This window comes from Dermochelys coriacea, chromosome 1 (genome assembly GCF_009764565.3).
Source record: "Dermochelys coriacea isolate rDerCor1 chromosome 1, rDerCor1.pri.v4, whole genome shotgun sequence".
Classification (NCBI taxonomy): Eukaryota; Metazoa; Chordata; order Testudines; family Dermochelyidae; genus Dermochelys; species Dermochelys coriacea.
In genome coordinates this window covers 340629051-340649897 of record NC_050068.2, presented here as the reverse complement: position 1 = coordinate 340649897, position 20847 = coordinate 340629051, and the positions used below count along the sequence as shown (strand labels likewise).

General features: G+C 37.6%; 1 protein-coding gene across 34 annotated transcripts in view; it reads left to right on the top strand.

The window, feature by feature from the left end:
• The window catches only part of CELF2 (CUGBP Elav-like family member 2), a 549658-nt gene that overhangs the window by 237784 nt on the left and 291027 nt on the right, over positions 1 to 20847 (top strand). For 4 of the 34 annotated variants that reach the window (XM_038387984.2, XM_038387981.2, XM_043498771.1 and 1 more), the window contains exon 1: positions 11751 to 12021. The exons of 27 other annotated variants lie outside the window; for them this stretch is intronic. In XM_038387984.2, coding sequence (XP_038243912.1) covers positions 11948 to 12021 — 74 coding nt within the window. In that variant the 5' untranslated portion in view covers positions 11751 to 11947. Of the gene's footprint in view, positions 1 to 11736; positions 12022 to 20847 lie in introns of those variants that run through there. 3 more of the 34 variants (XM_043498736.1, XM_043498666.1, XM_043498717.1) reach the window with 3 other exon arrangements.

Below are 20847 nucleotides of genomic sequence, written 5' to 3'. Positions count from 1 at the left end.
TCTTTTCTGCCCAGAACCGTGCAGCTGGGTGAGGTATCTTTTGTCGAGTTACCCTTGCTTATGCAATGCATTCTAGCAGCTGCTCTTATCATGGTCCCTTGAGATTATCAGGCAAGAAAGTATGTGGTAGCTTGCTCCAGATTTAATGTAAATACCCCTTTAATAATCACCAAAGCTGGGTGCTAATGACAGAATGTCAATTCTTCAACTTTATCTGTCACTAACATGTCACCTGTACAACATACCCAGCTTCCTTTGTTGAGGAGTCTCGATTACCAAACCTGTTTCTAAACCCAGACCTCACAATGAGTTCATACCATACTGCCACTAGTACATTGCTTTGCATATTTTGAGATTAGGCTAACTGATAAAACGCAGAGGAAAATATTCTATACAATCAGTGTTCATCTTGTCCGGTATACTCCAATGGCATCATATAACACTTTATTCACATTAAAATTGAAACTTACAATACAAACAAAACTCCTAAAATATTATCCTTATTCTTCTGTGGATATTTACTGGTTCATTGCTCTTTTAGTCTTTTATTTAATTATTTTAACAGCTAAGATTGTGAAACAGGTTCTTATTTCAGAAGAATTTGCAGGTTAGAGGTCTCCGGCAATAATACTTCAGGGGTCTTTACCTTTAACTGGTTGTGAATGGGTGAGATTCAAAGAGCAATGTGGCACCCAGAAATTGGTAAACTTGTCAACATGTCTTCCCGGAACAGTGACAAGATAGCTAATTCACACACTGCAGTAAGTAGTTGTTTGTTCCTGCAATGATCAAGTGTAATGCTAGAAGGAATTACAGTTCTTTCAGATGAGCTTGTGTGTGAACCTGGGAAATGCCTTATCAGAGTGCTGTAAGAAGACAGTAGCTGTAATGTATTTACTTATTAGTTTGTAGTCTTTGTCTATATTTTCTTCAGATTCATGAATTACTATCTCTAACATCAATGTGCTAATATTGTCTTTGGTAAATTAAAATAAAACTGAAGTGTTTCTGTTATCAAATTTAAGTATGTAAGATTGCAAACTATACCTTTGTGGCTGAAAAACAAAGGACAACATTCAGTTAATATTCATATCTAGAACTTTTACGGCAAGAGTAGATTGTGCTTGAATACTTAAGAAGTCATTCAGGAGTGAATCAATACTAATTATTGTAATCAGGAGTGTTAATTAGCTGAAGATGCTGCTGATGGAAAGTTCATTGCTTACAGCCCTGAAAACTCCTAAATTGATGAAATCTGAAAGCAAGATGTCTAAGAGGACTTTATATCGAGAGCAGAGTGGCTTTCATTTGGCATTTGAAGGGCCGGTTCTTTCAAATAAGAAAACATAGAAGTTTTGCATTTTTATATCTATAGAGGAAATGAGAAGAGCCAACTGAATCTCTCTTGAAGAGCTTTCTGTAATAGTTTCTAACTGAACACCTTTTGAGTAACCAGAAAGTCTCAGTGTAACATTCATTTGTTGATTACCTATACATTAATATAGATAACCCTATACATCTGAAATCTTGTTTCAGCAACTTTATTGGGTATCCCTTTACCAGTTTATTATTTGGGTCTTTTTACTGCACGGTTAAGCAACTTTAAAAAATTATTGCTTTTTGACTGCTCTGCCCTCTAAGATACCTGTCACATTTGTTCTATTGAAAGGTATTGAGCTTCTCTTAATTAAAAGGACAGTTATTAAATTACCAATTTGTGAATTTAAGTTACGTGATATGGAATAAAGGCTGAAAGGGAAAAAGAAAATGTTGTTCATGAGTGTTCTGGGGTTCCCACACTTCACATAATTGTGTTTCTTAAAGTGAACATCACTGAATTCAAGAAGAACTTAGATATATAAAAGCTTTTCTCATAAGTGAATGGTGAGAAGTTTGGTCCCCCCCCCTTCCCCACAGTCATATCTGTTAAGATTACAGTCCAAATGAATCCCTGTGTTTGTTTGAACACAGTCAAAAAAAAAACCCACTAGTAAAGTGTTGTTTTGAAAGGCAGAAATTCTTTTTCAAAACATATCATTCTCCGCTCTCGAATGTCATTAGAGATTATCTAGTACAGGTGCTATTTATCTTTGCTTTCCTATGACTCTTTTACTGCTTCCAACACATTTACTTGTATGTCAGCCATATAAAAGGTAACTGAAAATGGCAGCTGTTGAGAAAGCATGTCGCCATGCCTGGAATGACATGCATTATCAGGGCAGCATGAGCTGCTGGCACTACAGCCCATTTCTACTTGACCTGTCGAATGATTGGCTGCCTGGGATAGTGATGAATCACTAGAGTTTATGAAACAGGACTGCTGGCATTCCCACAGAGGAAATCAAAACTGGAATTTTCCTCTAACACTATTGTCGTGGCAAAATAAACTCCAGCTTTTTGTTTTGCTTTTGCTTATTTTATCCTGCAGCTGAAGCAAATGTCTCAGTTAAGCTCATTTCAATGCTGTCCTTGGCAAGCTAAACATTGTGCCGAGGTTACCTATCTCTATTAAAGAGAGTAGGAGTGATTGAAACCCCATATCTGAGCACTCCCAAGTGTTGGAAAAGCTGGGATCTGGATCTGAATTTGGGAGGATCAGCCACATCTTTATTTTTTTTATTGGTGTTTACTGAGAATGACTATCCAGGAACTGGCCCAGTATATGAGTAAAATATAATAAATGGCTTTGTTTGTCTGGTGTAAGAGTCAGGTGACCATTTCAAGGTCTGATATTTGATGTTCCACTAGTTCTGTGAACTCATGGTACACACTTTGGAAGAGCCGGGGCTCACAGGTTTTTTGCTTGCCCATGATGTATACAATTTCCTCATTCATAAAATATGAAACCTAAAAACCAAGCATTATTTCGATTACACGGTTTGTCCTCTGAGTCTTGTGCTTGTGGAAGAGCATCTTGGTCTGTGAACCTTCCAGTGTGCTGAAGAGATTGAGACTCTTAAGTGGGTCACTAGCTGCTTTGCAAGGACGTAGACATGTGACTATGCTGCTTTGCAATTCAGTCTAACCAAGTTCAAGTTTTTTTTAATTTCTACATGCAAAATATCTGGGGAGTCCGCTAAACACATCACTATCTAGCTCTGGCAATAACTTTCAGTTTTAGTCCCCATTCAACTTTGTGATCCAAGGGCATGGGCACCATTTCTATTTAAATATATATGCTGTAGTTGCTATTATACTTTTTAATCTTCTAGGGTTACCATATGTCTGTATTTTCCTGGACATGTCCTGCGTTTTGGTTCTTAAATTGCCATCCGGGAGGACTTTTTAAATATCTAAAAATGTCCGGGATTTTGCCTTTTATTACATTTTTTTATTACATTTTTCCCCAAAGAAGAGTTGATCATTCAAGAAAGAGAGTGAATGTTCAAGTCAAAGCTGCAGAAGCTATCGGAAGTCTGCATCCAAGAAAGGGGGAAAAATTCATAGGCAGGAGTTGTAGACCAAGCTGGATGAGCAAGCATCTCAGAGAGGTGATTAAGAAAAAGAAGAAAGCATACAGGGAGTGGAAGATGGGAGGGATCAGCAAGGAAAGCTACCTTATTGAGGTCAGAACATGTAGGGATAAAGTGAGACAGGCTAAAAGTCAAGTAGAGTTGGACCTTGCAAGGGAATTAAAACCAATAGTAAAAGGTTCTGTAGCCATATAAATAAGAAGAAAACAAAGAAAGAAGTGGGACCGCTAAACACTGAGGATGGAGCTCCCAGCACTAGCGGGGGGTGGGGGGAAAGGGGGAAACGCGGTGCGCTCAGGGGAGGAGGCGGGGCTGGGGTGGGATTTGGGGAAGGGGTCCGAGGGGGCGGGGACTTTGGGGAAGGGGTGGAGTGGGGGCGTGAGCAAATACCTACCTCCCTCCACCCCTGTGGAGTGTCCTCTTTTTTGAATGTTCAAATATGGTAACCCTATCATCTTCTTCTGAGTCATTCAGCAATTGCCTCTTAGAGACAGGATACCTGAGTGCATGCATAGCTCTTATTATTTCAGCCCTCCAAAATTTCAGAAGCATTCTAGGGACAACTTCTCCCATTCAGCCACTAGTTGGTGGTTGCACCCCCTGAGCTGTCTTGTCTGACCTCGAGGTGGATGAGGAGTAAATACTGCACTCATTCTGGAACATTCCCATGATAGCAAATCAGCAGGTCATCTTCAAGAAAAGTCTTTCAGCATAGTGCTAGACAATAGCCTGCCACTGTTGAATAGAAATGGGGATAACTGGAGGAAGAAATAAAGGGTGTGGAAACTTCTTATCCCATTGAGAAGAGAGGATAAAGCTGCAGCAACCTGACAGAGACCATTAAGATAACAATGCCATTTGCACAGGTGAATAGCTGCCCACATTTATAAAGAGATGTGGATGTTATGTTACTGAATTTAAGGCCTGATCCAGCAGCTACGCTCAGTCTGCATCTGCAGTATCAGGTCCCTGTAGAAAGGAAATTCTGTGAGTGATCAGTAAATCTAAGATTTTATATATTCATTCTTACCGACCTTATTTCATCTATAAAAGACCTGTGGTTTTATTTTAGCCTTTTTCCTAACTAAACATGACTGACATATTTTCAACCAAAATGTGAGGAAAAGCTCACTCTAGAGCTTGGGAACTTGTCTGCAGCATTTCAGCCCACATTTAATTTTAATGAGAGAGTTATATAACTCCTTTAAAAATCACAGCTACGAGCTGTCCCTGAACTGCAGCAGCAACATCAGGTTTTCCCCTGCAGTGCTGTTCAAGTGAATCATACAGAGAGACTTCTCTGTGCAAAGTTGATACATGCACATTTATTATTTAGTGAGACCCCAAAATGTACCCATCAGAGCTGGTTGAAAATTTCCTGATGGAAAATGCTGATTTGTTGAAATTGAAACGTTTTGCAGGATTTTGTCAAAATGCTTAATGGGAAATTATCAAAATATTTCATTTCTATCTCAGTTCCACTCTGTTTCCAATTTTATATTATGAATTATAATATAAATGACATAATGATAAATTAAAACAAAATGTTTCACCCTCATCAAAGATAAAGCTTTTGACAGCGAGTAAAACTAAACCATTTTTTAAAAAGTTGAAATGAAATATCCATGAAAAATTCCAGTATTTTGACTTTTTTTGCCCTGATCAGGGACGAAACAAAATTTCAAAATCTCAAAATTTGCCATGAGATGGGAATCCCAAATGTTGATCATCTCCAGTACCAGGAGTCTCGGCACCAACAGGTTTTAATTTGGAAATGGGAGTTCAGGAAAAATTAAAGTGAGATCCTCTTTTAGAAAAATAACCAAGGGAAAAGGGTGTTGCTTTTGTTTAGAACATCTTGCAGTTTTTTAACTGCCCTTCCTTTTCACTGCCGTTGTTTTGTTCTAGTGGACTTTGCCTGTTGGAAATAGCAGTCTTACGTGAAGATAGATTTTTATGTATATCCATAGTAGTGTAACTTATTTCTGAGCACCCAGGTGCGTGAAACTTATTTCACAAACCAAAAACACCCATGGAATGCCCTGTCCAAAAGAGCACACAATTTAAGAATAAGGTAAGATACAGCCAATAACAGCAACAAATGATGAAAACAGAATGAGGTAAAGGGAAGGTGGAAGTTACATTAGTCATGTCTGTCTAGCCAATCAGGTGGGCTACAGACATCTTGGTAGTTTAACAATAGAGGTAAACACTTGAACTAAAATCCCCGATCCTATTTGCATCTTGTACCCCCCCCTCCAAAAAAAAAAAAAAAAAGTCTGGTTGGGTCCATGTTCTTTTCTAATGTTTCTCTCCCTGCCCCGCCCTGCCATCTTCCCCTTTTGATTCCATCCCATATTTTCCCTCCTACCTTTACCCGTTCTTTCATTGATGAGTTCAACCCCTCACCCTACACGCCTACTGGTTTAATTCAGTCCCTTCTCACTAGCTACTCACTCACTCTCACCTCCCCCACATCCACCCCCAAACAGTCAATCTCCCAACTGCACAAAACAGCCCACAGAATCCCAAGCAGGCAACATATCCTAGGTGATCCTGGAGCTCCACTTCTCTCCTCTGAAGGGAGGCAGGGACTTCTGCACATGTTGAGGAGGGATGGCCCAGTTTACAAAGCCAGATATGCAACTCCTCCCATCAGTGCTTAATTTGTATTGAAAGAGGTGCCGGGTTCAAGCAGGTTTTTTTTTTTTTTTACATTCTGACTGATGCAGCAAGCCCAGAAGTGCTCGGGCTATGAACTGCCAAGTCCAGAGGTGTCGGGGTTCAGCCATGGCAAACCCTGGCACAAATTAAGCGCTGCCTCCCACCTCAGCCACCATAATATTATTCCATTTCACTTGGGAATGGACTAATACCCAAATCCAGCAATAATGAAGTCCCATCCTATATTTCTTCTCCATCACTGTCTGGAAAAGAGGCTTTTTTTTTTTTGCTCAGTGAATAGAGCAGCTGTTACTTAGTAGGAAATCGGAACTGGCCAGTGCAAGCAGAATCCTAGATTTCTCTCCCGGATAAGCAACGGCTGTTCCATTCACTCTGTTGCTAGGATCATTCAGTGCTACTTGTGCTGTGGGGAATATGCCAGTTATAAAAGGACTTAATGAATAACTGGGTTATGGAAGGACTAGGGATGAAAGAGAATGAGGTCTTAAAAATTCTCTCACATACGTGTGCGCGCGCGCGCACACACATACACATATGCGTATACATACGGAGGTATGCAGTAGTACACATAAGTAGTGCCTACACTTCAGCAGTAATGCTTTTCTTTAGAACTATAAATTAACAATGGGATTTTAGAGCCCCATCCTACATGGCATGGTCCCAGTGAAGCCACTGGAACTACTGTAGTCGTGGTACTAAGCTCTACATTCAGTTGTAAATGTTTGCAGGCTTGGGACCGTACCTCTTACAGATGACTGACAGTATTTGCAGAACAGAAGCCTGAGTAGGAACCATTTTAGAGCCAAATACCTTTAAAACCCCCTCCTTAAAATGTAAAATACGCTGTTAATAATGTTCGCCTTTTGTCATAAAATCTTGCCTAATTGCTTTAGGAAGATAAAGTTATTATTACTCAACAAATAGAACAAAGGCCTTATACTCAGTCTGATTAAATCACCTTTTGTATCAGTATAAAACAGGAAAACAAGAGGTAGTGGGAAGTTTTACTATAGCAACCAAGTTTACATAATATCATTGTTTTTCAAGCGAAGGCTCTGGAACTGCCTAATTCAAAGTGCTGTACTAATTTTAAATTACATTCATTTCTGCGAATAACTAATTATGGGGGAACAGACCATAGACTCAGACAAAATCTCTGAAGTACCTAATGTTTGTTGGTATTTAAATTGCATTGACTAGACCTAACCAAAAATTGATGATTTTTTTTTTAAATCAAATCGTCCCTAAGCACTTTTTAAAAAACAAAACAAGAAACATTTATACAATTTTAATTTAAGAATGTGATGCGGTAAAGACAGGTTTGATGCTGGTTTAAAATAAAGAGCAAGCCTTGGAGGTATAGTAAAAAACAAAACAAAAAAAACAAAAAACATAAATGAAGTTTAGGACCTGATGTTATACAACCTCACTCCCAAGAGTAGTCCTGAATCTCTCTTCAGGAATCGGCTTAAAATTAATGAATTACTCTCAGGAGTAACGGTTTGCAGTCCCTTTGATTATGCCACACAGAGAAATAGGTTTGTAGCTTTTGTGAAGCTGTATTTATAATAGTTTTGTTGATTCTCAGTAACATTTAGGGAAAATAGAGTAGAAGCTATACTAATTTTACAGAAAGAAAAAGATCACTTATCTTAATGCTTGTTTCCCTCCCTTCCTGCCCCTCCAGAGATCTGCTACAAAATTAAGCCCTTACTCACTGGGAACCATGAAATGAAAGAATTCATTACCTGCTAGTATATACACTACTACTTTCTAGCCTGTGGTCTGTGGCTCAGGTATTTCTTTGTGAAAGATAGTGAACATTTTATGTGCATAGTATAGAGCTGCTTGGGCAGATTCTTATCTCGCGTACATGGGTGTAAATCTGGAATCACTCCACTAAAGTCAAGGGGGTTTGCTCCAGATTTACACTACTGTAAGGGAGATTAGATTTCTGTTAGAAGCTTGCTCTGATGCCCAAGATCAGCTGAAGCTAGAGCAGTGCTCGTTGGCTTAGAGGGGGAATAAAGTAGTATATTTGAACTCTCTAGACAGCCTTGCGAGCTCATTATGTAATGACGTCATTCAGAAACTTTCCCTTGAAGTGCTTCCAATAATAGCATTTCCTATGTTCAAAAATGGATGGGAAGTTGACTAAAAGAATGACAGTTAAACTTGCGGGGGGAGGGGGAAGCATGAGCACCCTGCCAGATTTGACTGAAAGGTTTACAAGGGGGCTCTGCTTGATTTCTCACAGACTGAATTAGAATAAAAGGCAATGATATCAGAATGAGCTCATACCTTTGAAAGTGATGCAACACTTAGCTATCACCTTTCTTCCAATTTGCTCTCTTGTGTGGGCCTTTCCTATAAAAACAGATTTTTATAAGTCTGAGCTGCTCTAGAATACTTGGCATGGACATAGTACATAGTTCAAAGAACTGTACAAACAGTGACTAATCCACAACATTGTTAGGTAAATTAGTATTATCGTCCCCATTTTATAGATGGAGAAACAGAGACAGAAAGATTTAAATGAGTTTACTAAGGCAGCCAGGGCCAGATCCAGTTCTTCTGAACTCAATAGGCATTGGATGGGGGCCTACCACGGTGGCATAGATGGGATTAGAAACCAAGACTTTCTGACTTCCGATCCTGGGTGCCTTCCTCTAGACTAACATAACATGGTCTTTTGGAGCATCAGTTATTGGCTGATTTAGTCACTGTTGTTTTCAATTGGTATAGTTTATATCTATTGTTTGATTTATGCTGTGAAAATTAAAGGGACCATTCCATTTTTTCAATATTTTTCAGTATTTGATAGTGATAAGTTCTGCCAAAGCATTCTTTCTTTAACTCAACAGTATTTCTTAACATTTTTTTAAAGTCAGTATTGCGTGAGCATGGGCTTTGATCACAGAAATGGAGTCAGTATTAAAAGTAACAGAGAACCCTGGTTGTAATATTGCTGTGTGAAACACTAGGAATTTTTTTTTCACTTACCCTGTGGATACTATATTAAGTGAATATGCAGCCACTACATTATTTATATTTGGAAATTAAACTCTTCAAATACAGCTCTCTCTCTCTCCCTTCCCCAATAAGCTTTTCTTGATTAAAATCTCTGTGTCCTTTACAGAGTGGGTTTCCTTTTGTATTTGACCCTGGTCCTGCCTCTAACTTTTAAATAGCAAAAGCAAATGTACTTTGAAAAGTGTGTTACACTGTAGTTGTTAAATAAAGCAATAACCTATGCACTTGTAATGCTTTTGCTATGACCTACTTACATACTACTTCACCCTCCTTATAGTATGATTAAAAGCTGCTTTGAATCCACTATTCCCTCAAGGGATTTGAGGCTAGAATTTAACAAACTGCTGAGAAGGCTTAAGTCAGTAAGAGGGCTTCCCTACAGCGTCTTCCAGCTAATTCACATGTAATTAAAAGGAAAATAAATATTTCAAAAGAACATATGTTTTAATGAAGCATTTTTAAGCATTCATACCTTAAGAAAGGGACAAATGTATACAGATGTCCTTATTTCATATGCAGATTTTGAGCACAATTCTTTGTGATTTCCCCCCTGCCCCCCCCCCCCGATGCAAAGAACTGATTTACTTAAGGTGAAATCTTTTATTCATTAAGACTGTCTTCTTCCTAAATGATCCATGTAAAGCTTGAGGGCCAGGAATCTCTGTATTTCTCGGAAATTAGAAGGCACCACAAAACTTTGTCTGATGGGAAGTGCATGGGTGAGGCCCCAAAGGGTCAAATGGTGATGGAGGCTTTTTATTTTAAATAATATCTTCATCCTCATTGAGCTCTCTTCCTGCTTCGTCAGGGCTAAAACCTGCCCCTTCTCCAGTTGCAAGATTTTGAAATTGAAAGTTAATCCAGCTCTACTCTAGGCTGGATTAACCACCAGGAAGGCCTCAAATCAAAAGACAGGGGGCTGCAGCCAGAGAAAATTGTACTGACTTTCCTTCATTTCTGTTTCATGCTGATTCTTCTGCCACTCTGTGGGTTTGCTCGCAGATAGGGTGGCATAAAAGGACCTATATAGAACTGCTTAATAATACTATGAAGTTATTTCTTCAGGTTTCCGGCTCTCCTAGGCTGGTCAGAGCAATAGTTTAAGTGAGCCCGTTTTCTTTAAACTTCTAAAATAGAAAAACCCTCAGGCTCCTAGAATTTTTGCCTTTCTTCTACTTGGGAATGATAAAATGTCTTAAGCAGTGAAATAAACTTTTTAAAATTAGCCCACGTTGTTGGATATTAACAGTAAGTGACAGTTGGCCCGAGTTACAGTATTGATCAGCGAGAGTACATTTCGGTGTAAAATTTGAAATGCTAAAGATGAAATGTGCTCAATGTAGTCATCTTTGGTTTCTTCGTTTTGTTTGATTTTTTTCATTGGTTATATCCAAAATTACAAAATGTAAAAAAAGGACTCAGAAGGAGAAGAAAATGGAGTAGAAATAAATTGTCTAGCTAGAGTCCTCAGATCACCCAGTAATCTTTGTAAACATCAATTATTTTGCCAAGAGCTTGCATTGCATTGGAGCAAACAAGTATAAGAACATAAAGGAAAATGTACACAGCTTTTCACTTTGTTTGGTTTTAGTAATTGGGTGAGTGTGTATAAATTTCTGTGTGTGTCTTATTTGTTTTCTATATCAGCTGTGCTGAACTCCCAAGTATATCAGTGGGGGGCAAGGATTTTGGCAGATTTATATATAAAATGATTGCCATTGTTATTAGAATGACTACTTTTTATCATGGTTAGCAGAGAAGATATTATCATCCTTCATATTCCTATGGGCTGCTACATAAACCTGAAATGGTTGTTTAAGCTTAATGGAAGCCAAGCCTTGGATGTGGGAATTTTGAATATATAAAGCCATTACCGAGGAATTGTCTTTGTATTGTTTCAATGCTTCTAATGTTTTCAGGTTATATAGTAATTGTCTTTCCACCACTAAATGGCAATTTAATATTCTTACTGTGAGGGCTGTTTGTGTTTTAACTAGCATGTTTTATAAATTTCAGAAGTGGAATTATTTTTAACAAGAGGCTCATTAACAATACTCAGATTCGTATTTACATGGAAACATGCATTATCCTGATGTCATATAAGTGTGTGTGTGTGTCCAAAACATTAAATTGTATAGGATTGCTAATAGTTAATTTATTTGCCAGTGTCATGAGTATTGGTTTGAATATTTTAATGGCTTTTATGGAGTTAATGCATTTTACTTTTTAAAGTTTAGTTAGATGAGACTATATGCTGTTTAAAATCTTACGCCCACTTCCATTTAACAACAAGAAGTCAAGATCCTGAACTATATTTTATGTCATAATTGCTTTTACTGCTTGAAAATGTAAAAGGTTAAAGGAAGTCAGTGCAATTAATCTACATACAGATTTTCTCAGTTTCCAGTCGTTTTACAAGGTTTGATCTTGCCTACATTCTTAACATGCATTTTCCAACCCTTTGTGAACACCTACGGAGGTGCATGGGTTAAACTCTAGCTGCAGTGGGAAAGAAGCTCCGCCTCCCATTTCAGCACCTGGTGTTCTATAGACAGTTGCCTCAGCAGTAGATTTCAGAGGGGATTGGAGGAAAACAGGAGGGGGAGAGAATGTGACAACTGCTGACTCTGGCTGCTGCCTTGGGGAGGCCTCTCGCACCTGTCCCTGCCTGTCTCTTGGCCAGCACAGTTGTTGAATCAGACAAGCATAGAAACATTCTTATTTGCCAGACCAGAACGGTGTGCACAGAAAAGAACATGACTTCTTCATTCAAGCTGGATTTTCTTCCGGAGATGATGGTTGATAGCCGTTTGCTAGTTTCTGACAGACTGTAAGTAGAGATTCAGTTGCCTGACAGCGTACAGATATAAAATTGAGCTCCTCTGCCTCTAATAAGGGAGCTTTTTGACATTCATATTTCTTAGAGGGTTGGGCATATAAACAAAGCACTGGCTTTGCCTCTGACTTGCTGCTGGGAGTCTCTGTGAGGAGTGTTTAAGGAGAGTAAGGATTTTTCCCCCCGGTAACTTAAAATTGCTTTGTGATACGTACTTTGCTGGCCCCCCAAAAAGGCAGCAGATGCGGGTTTGATATTTAGTATTCTGAGGAGGCAGATTGATAACGATGGCTCAGGGAGGAGAAAGATAAGTATGATTTTTATATTTTGCTGATGCAATATGGAAAAATGCACACAAACCTCACATAAATAAATGCACTCTTATGTCCAGTGAGAATTCCAATACAGATATTTGTCTTCTGCATGTATCATTTAAATTTGGTGTTGGTATGCCAAGTTGCGTATTTCCTTCAGTAGTATAAATAAAGATTCACTTATAAAAATTAACCACTAGTCCAGCCTCGGATTTGTAATGTCAATTCCCTTTCCGATTCACATGAAATACTAATAATCAAGTGTAAAAATAGCTAGCTGTAGCATAGTGCAGAAATTAGAGGCAGTTTTGACTTAGTCCCAATGGTTTTATGGTAAATATAGTGTTAATTAATGTGAGGATGGTTGTTTCATTTGTAGTGGAACCACTGATAAGGTTTATTGGAATATGTCCAGTGCTGGAATTTCAGGGAGAAAAGTATCCCTGTAATTTATGTCTGTCCTATTAATCTTGATCTAAAAGTTTCTATTATCATCTGGTTAGGCATTGTCAAGTGGTGAGTATTTTCATGTACTCTGGGCGTATAAAATAAAAAGAGAATGAAAGAAGTAACCAATTGCTGAAATGTATGAAAATTGAATACCATGTTATTGTATTAAACATTCCTAAAATGCCTTTTATTTTGATGCTTTTCTTGTAGTCAGAATGATAAATGTGTTGAATTTTAGAATCAGGTAAGAGGCTTTGCCATTGGCTATATACCATATCTGTTCCGATGGAAGCAGTGCTTTAAGTTTAAAGTGTAAATAAAGCTATGTATGTGAAATAATGAGTGCCATCTACAACTTGCTTTTCCCAAATCATCTTGTATATTGCGCCCTGTTGTAAGACCATTCTGAGTTTTATTACTTACTTTGCTGGCAACAAACTTTCTTGTAAGGTGTTATGTTCTTTCCCTAGTGTAAGAAGCTTTTTGAGTAGAAGTATTCAATAGTAGCCAGTTGTTCAAGCCTCTGAGATTTAATAAAAAGGGAAGGGAGGAAACGTAATTCATGTGGATGACCGATACCATTCCAGTCTTTTCATTCACTGTGAAGAATGGCTAAGTGTTTGCATAAATGACCAAGTCCAGTGTCTCAATTCAGGTAATCTTAAATTAAAATAATGAATTTCTTGCTTGAAATTTTTCTTTAAGAACTTGTCTTTATTAACACCATTCCCTTACTGCTTAATTTGAAAGGATCTATATTTGTCTCCTTTTACATAAATTGCCTTGTAAGCATACATTAATGTGCAAAGTTACAGCCTAAACATTCAGATAGCTTCTCTAACAGTCTTTCGAGATGACCTGTCAAAGCCAAGAATTACCTTGTTTTCATCATCTCAGCTTGCTCATATTCCTACCTGCTCTCCTTCCAGTCAATCAGAAAAGATATTGCTAATAGACATCTTTGAACTCCATGGGTCTGTTAACTAAATTTGACGATGCCCCAGTTGTCACTTAGGCTTATGTAAATCTATCTTCTTCTTGCCCCTTGCAGGGTGAGTTCCATGTGAAATTGTTCCTTCTGCAGCTGCCTTTATACATTTCTCTAGGAAACTCCTATCCTGTATTCTAGAATATCCTGAACAAAATAATCATTCTGCAGACGCAGGTCCTATTGCTTGTCCAAAGCAATACAACTTTTTTTAGACATACTTCAGCCTCTTCTAAGTATATCTCCAAAAACTCATGTCTTAATGATGGAGAATTTTGGGCATTTTTAAATGCTATTTAATCTTTTCTTTTATTTGGAAACTTTAGTCCTCTAAGTTGCAAGTATTGTATATTTCCTGAGAGAGTATAAGTAAGTATTGTATATTGCCTGAGAGAGGAGAACTTGCTTATTTATTAGATTTTATTGACCAAATTATGACAAGTTGCTCCATCATAATAAGAAACCTTTGCTTTCTGCTGATCTAATAGCTGTGAAGTTTTATGATTTCCAGGGATCATTTGCCACGCATATAAATTAATATTCAGACTAAGTTGGTATCTGCTAAGGGAGAAAAATTCCTAAAAGAATTTTAAAATAAATGAAATGTGGAGGCTTTGCTACACATAGTTTTAGAGATTGATTGCACATGATGGGCCATTTGTCATGTAAGCATATTACCCTTAAAATGGCCTGTTCCAGACATCCAAAGTGACACCATCAGAGTATAAAAGAGTTTCAACTTTTGGCACAATGTATTGGAGAGCATACACAAAGTTATCATCTTAAACAAAACTTTTAACCTTGCCAGATGATCTTCCTGTAGAACATATCTTAATTCAGTCTTAGCAAGAAGGAATGCCCTATTTTAAAGAATAGTAGCTACCAATGAGCAGATAAAAATTGGCATTTTTATTCACTTGACCCCTTCTAAAGTATTGAAAAATTCATAACTTTTGTTTTTTTGGGGGTTTTGTTTTTTTAAGTAAACTGGTACAGTACAATACCAACTACATTTCCAGAACATCTATGTATTTAAGAAGTATCTATGAAAGAAATTATTTCTTCCCTCTACCGCTCAATCTCATCCTTCAGTTCAACAAGTAACAGAGAGAACCACATTATTTTAATACTTGTCAATGCATTTTAGTAGCTTATTTGAAAGTTAGCTGACCTACTTGATAATTTTGGGTTATTTACTGTATTTAATAACCAACAAGGTAAAAAAACTTTAAATACTGCCTTTTTTTCTTAGTACTTTACTATTTTTTTCCTGACTTGGGAGATTTAAGGAAAATATGACATTTGGTATCTGAGCTTATCTGTAAACTAAAGTGTCCTACTTGCTTTCATGTATTTTAAATAATGAACTAAGAGAATCAAAACAACCTGCAAAGTAAGTTAAATATGAATTAATTTTGTTAAGGAATTTGAAAATTTCGTTCATGGGGGAAAAAAGGGTTTTAAAGACATCATTAATCATCAATAATTAATTTCAAATTGAAAAATATCGTGGTTTGGGGCAGTGTATGGGAAGTTGGACACTACTTCTATCATGAACAGATTGAAGAAAGAACTTTAACTAGTTATTGATCTACCTCACAACAGCCAAACAACTTCTGATCTCTTGTATGACAACCTATTAACGGTCCACATGCGTTGCTTATTTATATGTAATGAGCAACTTTTGGTCTTCAAAGAGAAGGCCTAAATATACATGAATATTTTAAAAAACAAATTTGTTAATGAACCATAATCTAGTAAATAAGTTAACTGAACTTGCTTAGCGAGCGCCTTCGAAAAGATACCTCCGTATGCAATTTGGGATTCTAAAATGACTTGCTGTGAAATCAGATTACTGAGAATTTCTTGGAGAGATCAGGCTCCATTGTCTACTACACCACCAACAAAGATTTTTACTTCTATTGAGAAATTTGGATTAAATGGAATAGCTTAATATTAGTATTATTCATTATTACTGACTAGAGGGACAAACTTGGGTTCACTTTCACTTTTGATGACTGTGAATAAAGTCATTAAAGTACATGATACTGATGTTGTTGGACGGGTCTAGAATAGGGCCACATGCAACTGATTGGGTTTCATAGCAAATTGCCATAAATTATCCATAAAAACCAGTCTTTAAATTTTTGACTCTCTCATCTCAAGGATGAATCAAATTCATATATACGTACAATACACTAATTAAGCAACAAGTGGGGATATATTTTTCCATAGATTATATTTTTGCCTTACAAGGCATTAGCTAGACAGAATTTCATGAGTAAGAGATTTCATTATTTATATGGATTATTTGCATGTGTGCGCGCGCACACACAGGCGCGCACACACGTGCGCACACACCCCACAGAAAATACATTACAAATAACATTCAGTCAGAACTCCATTCTGTAGCATGCCATACTAAAGTGAATTTAATAGAATGATACCCCATTAAGAAATGACACTTATAGCCAAAAGTAATTTGTTTGCTAGCTCATTTTATAGTCGGACATCAAAACATGAATTGCCAGCTGAAAATGTGTATGTTGATATCAGTTATTCTCTCAGACTGTAACCTTACCCTGTGTTGGTATCTTGGAAAACAATCCCCTTTTTGATTTGGTTAGTGGTATTATTTTAATTGTTATGACTTGCTACTTAATTGTAGTTTGCTCAACTGAGATTACATTAGTGTCCATTGATGGAAAGCAAAGAAAAGGAAAAATATATCCTTGAAAGAGCAGATAAAAAGCTTCAGAAAGGAAAAAGGATCTTCAGATAAAAACCCAATAATTAAGATTTTATTTAGTCACTTAACATTTTTTTCTCCTACAATTTTTCTAGCAGCCTTCCTGTACTAGCAATGTTCAGTATCTGATAAGTCTTATTAAAATATATTTTTCCAGTAAGATCCCTCACAACATATTAATAATCACATAGGTTTTTTATTTCTACTTCTTGATATCTAAATTAAACATCAATTACTGATTTGTTTTTAAAAAAGTTTCATAATTCTAAATATTTCAGTTAATTGTTTGATATTTTATAGTCATCTTGGCTCAGGAGATATTTTCATAATTAATCCCAAATGTTGTTGTTTAAAAATATTGTACACGAATGATAGAGGAGAAGATTATGCAAAAATAACTCAGCTTTTTAAAAATTCATGGAATGCAAGGAATGCATTTCAACAAGAAATGACCCTCTGGAGAATGAGAGAAGTCACTGGTGTGCTACAGTGCATGCATATCATCTAAACTCTTTATGTCCAATGTGGAGAGACTAGTCTTTTTGTTTCAGCAATCCCACATTTCCTGTAGTGCATTATTATTTTTCAGTTTCTATAATCACAAAGTACGTTATATCTTGTGGCAGGATTTTCTTTGATTAAATATAGTGATGGTGGGGGTTAGGTAACAAACGAAGGTCACAGAATATAGAAAGCTTCAGTGCTCTACATATAAGAGAGAGAGAGAGAGCGCACAAAGCTATTTCTTGCGCGGGTAATGGGTGGGAGGGAGGTAAACTGGAAAAAAAATCCCTTGATAGATGTAAGAAAAATGCAGGAACTAGAAAGCCTATTTAGAAAATAAAAACTAATTAGAGCAATAAATGTGATGCTCTCAGGTAATTGTGAAATAATTATTCCCCTTTAGAATCATCATTGTATAATTGCTTCACCCACATTCCTGTGCTTCTATATTCAGATGTGAAGTGATGGAACCACTTGTTTCCCTCCAGGATTTCATTTTTCATTTTCAGTAAGCTGCTGGCTTTCTTTGTAAAGGTTTTCAGAAATGTTTTTGGAAGGCTTTAAACTGTGTTGTGTTTTTTTTTTTTTCCTGTGTGGTGGTAAATGTAAAAGGAGAATGGCAGATGCTGAATTATTCTGAAGCTATAAATTCATTCTTATGGTCCAGATAAATCTTCCTGAGATTTACTCATGCAGTTTTATCCATCCAGTGAGTTACAGATTTGTAATCAATTTCTCCTTATCTGTGAGCCTATATTACATAAATATGACACACTTCAGTGATGTATTCTCCTTGCTCACAGCTTGATTCTTGAAAATCGGCTGCCAATAGTCAAAATTATAACATTAATAAAGAAGAAATATCTGGCTTTCAAAATGACATCTGAAAGCAGCTTCTGTTTTGTGTTAAATCTTAATTACTGTATTTAAATGAATGCCTAGATGAGCCAATTCACGAAGGAGTTACATACTGTACCAACAGTGCTTGCTGGTTTATTTTTCCTTTGGATTCAAACAATTGCTTACATTTAACAGGGAGCAAGGATGGTCTCTTGCCTTCAGACCACAGGACTGAAAGGCAAAATATCCTGGTTCTCTTTCCTTCTGTGCCAGAGGCTTAATTAACTTATCTTTGCCCTAGTGTCCCCATTTGTAAAATGGGGATAATAATACTTATCTCCTACTAATGTTGAGAGACTTGGGGCCTGATTAAAAATTCCATGGAAGTTGATAGAAATGTTTCCATCGACTTCCAAATCTTTTGCATCAGGCCCCTAATTGAGTGCCAAGTCATCGTGACATAATGAGCCACTGCCTGGTGAGCTGTAGCTCACGAAAGCTTATGCTCTAATAAATTTGTTAGTCTCTAAGGTGCCACAAGTACTCCTTTTCTTTTTGCCTGGTGTAAGGGACAGCACGTTGTTGCAGCTTGAGAAGGAGATTGTAACTCATTTCCCCTGCAACTCACGAGAGGGAGTAAGCTATGCCGGATCGACATATAAGCACATCAGCACCACTACGTTGCCTGGAATGCTGAAAGGGGAAATGGAACCTTCCCTCCCCTGCCTTGCCAAACTATGCCAAGCCTGGTTCCCTTCCTACACTGCTAGCCACCATTCAGATGTCTGTCACTGGGGACAAAGGGGGCACTTGCAATCCGTTCCTTCCTTGCTCCACTGCAGAAATGGAGGCACAGTTTGGCCCTTGTTGATGTTTGCATAGTACTTGAAGATACTAGTTGCTAGAGAGGTGCAGAGTATTTTGATGCTTGCTATTATAGGATTCAGAGTAGCAGCCGTGTTAGTCTGTATTCGCAAAAAGAAAAGGACTACTTGTGGCACCTTAGAAATAAATAAACAAATTTATTTGAGCATAAGCTTTCGTGAGCTACATTCATAATGCATCCAATGAAGTGAGCTGTAGCTCACGAAAGCTTATGCTCAAATAAATTTGTTAGTCTCTAAGGTGCCACAAGTACTCCTTTTCTTTTTGCTATTATAGGAGTAACCCATATACTAAAGATGCCTAACACTGGTCATTATAAAACAAAACTATAATTGGTTTATTAAAGAGTCGTCACTACACATGGCATAGAGAGCTAGAGGTTAATCAGTTTGGTCTTCCAGATAAGACTCTGGTCACATACACAAAAAAACCTATTGGTTGACTGAGGTGCAAACCCATGCAAATGATCTAGTGCTTCCTGTAGAAACATGTAGGAAACATGATTATAGTTCACCCTGTTACAATAAATAAAGTTTAACTCTGACAAAAAGGTCTCAAATCTTCTCACCGTCACTGGTGTCTCACCATTCCAGCACTAAGGCTGCAGCTTTTCTATGCATTGATATTAAAAGACTGTGGCAAGTAACTTTTAAACAATATCATAAGTGATGCATGAGGAATGAACATCTCAACTCTACGTTAATGGTTGCTGCCTATCTTTAGCTGGCCTGTGTTAGCTCATTGCTTCCAGAGAGGTGGGAGTGTGGGGGACAGTTCCTGTTGAAACAGCTAATGCTCCCTCTATCAAGAACTGTACTGTTTTGTGAGGGCACTATGTGTCCTTTGAGCAACTCCAGATTGAATGGGAGCCCTGGCTGAATAGAGCTATCCTTTCTCTCCCAACTCTAATAAGTAATGAAGACCCTAACAGTGTCCCCACCCAAGGTCATGGTGGTGCCTTCTTGTCTACTCAATCCTGGCTCTTCCCTGGTAATTTTTTATGCTATTTTCCTGCTAACTCTGATTTGCAGACACAAAACAACATAGAAAATGCACAGCCTGGTGTCAAATAAGTGATCTTCATGTGCCTGAAATGGTCTCAGGCAATTGAAAGTTTTTAACTTGTGGCTGAGGACAGTGGTCTTTGAAAATCTGCAAAATCAAGGGATTCTCCTAATGCTTTTCCTGGCTCGTTCAGTTGTTTAGGTCTGTCAGGTCTCCTTCCTTCAGACCATCGTTGACAACAGTGAAATGTGACCACACCAATTATTGACAGAACCTGCTTGCAAGTTTACCACAAGTAGAATTTGGGGCTAACCAGGTATTCTTTTTGGAGCATGGCAACCATGACCTGTATTCTATCCTACTGCTACTTAGGGCTCTGCTCTTACTTCACATCATTATAGATAATGATTCTAGTTTTTGGTTTCCATTTTTTCTCCATTTCAACATTTATTTTAAGTTGCTCGATTGCCTTGCCACGTCTATGAAAACTTTTTTATACTTACGTAAGTGTGACCTCAACTTGGTCATTTCATTTGCCAAGAAATGTACACATTTTTAAAAATGCATATGTTTAACTTTTTAAAACAATTTTATTTATTGTTTGCATGATATGTATTCACTCTTTATGTAACCAGACACACACGTCACTTTATCACACTGCTGTTCAAAGCATGAATGATAGAGTCCATGAACAGGAAGTGACATGGGCTGTCATTTACGTCAGCTAATATGAACAGAGCATGAAAGGAATCTGGCCATTTTCTGGGTTAGTTTTTGCCGCTGATTCTTGAGAACTTCCTGTTGGGGCTGTTTCATAGACCTTTTTCAGCCTAAGCTCAAAACCAGAATCCCTAATTATAGAATGGGCACAGGTAGATGCTCTCAGCATGGAAAGAAGCAAACACAATTCTCATAGTCTAAAACAGAGATGTGTGATTCATCTTTCCTTTGAGCACTGAAGTAGGTCAGTGCTAAACATGCCAAGTGAGCAGAAGCTTAGCTTTCGTTGTTTTACTCCCAGCAGGATCTGAGTTACCAGCTTTTCTGTGGAATTAAATGGGGGGGGGGTAAGGAGGGAAGAGAAA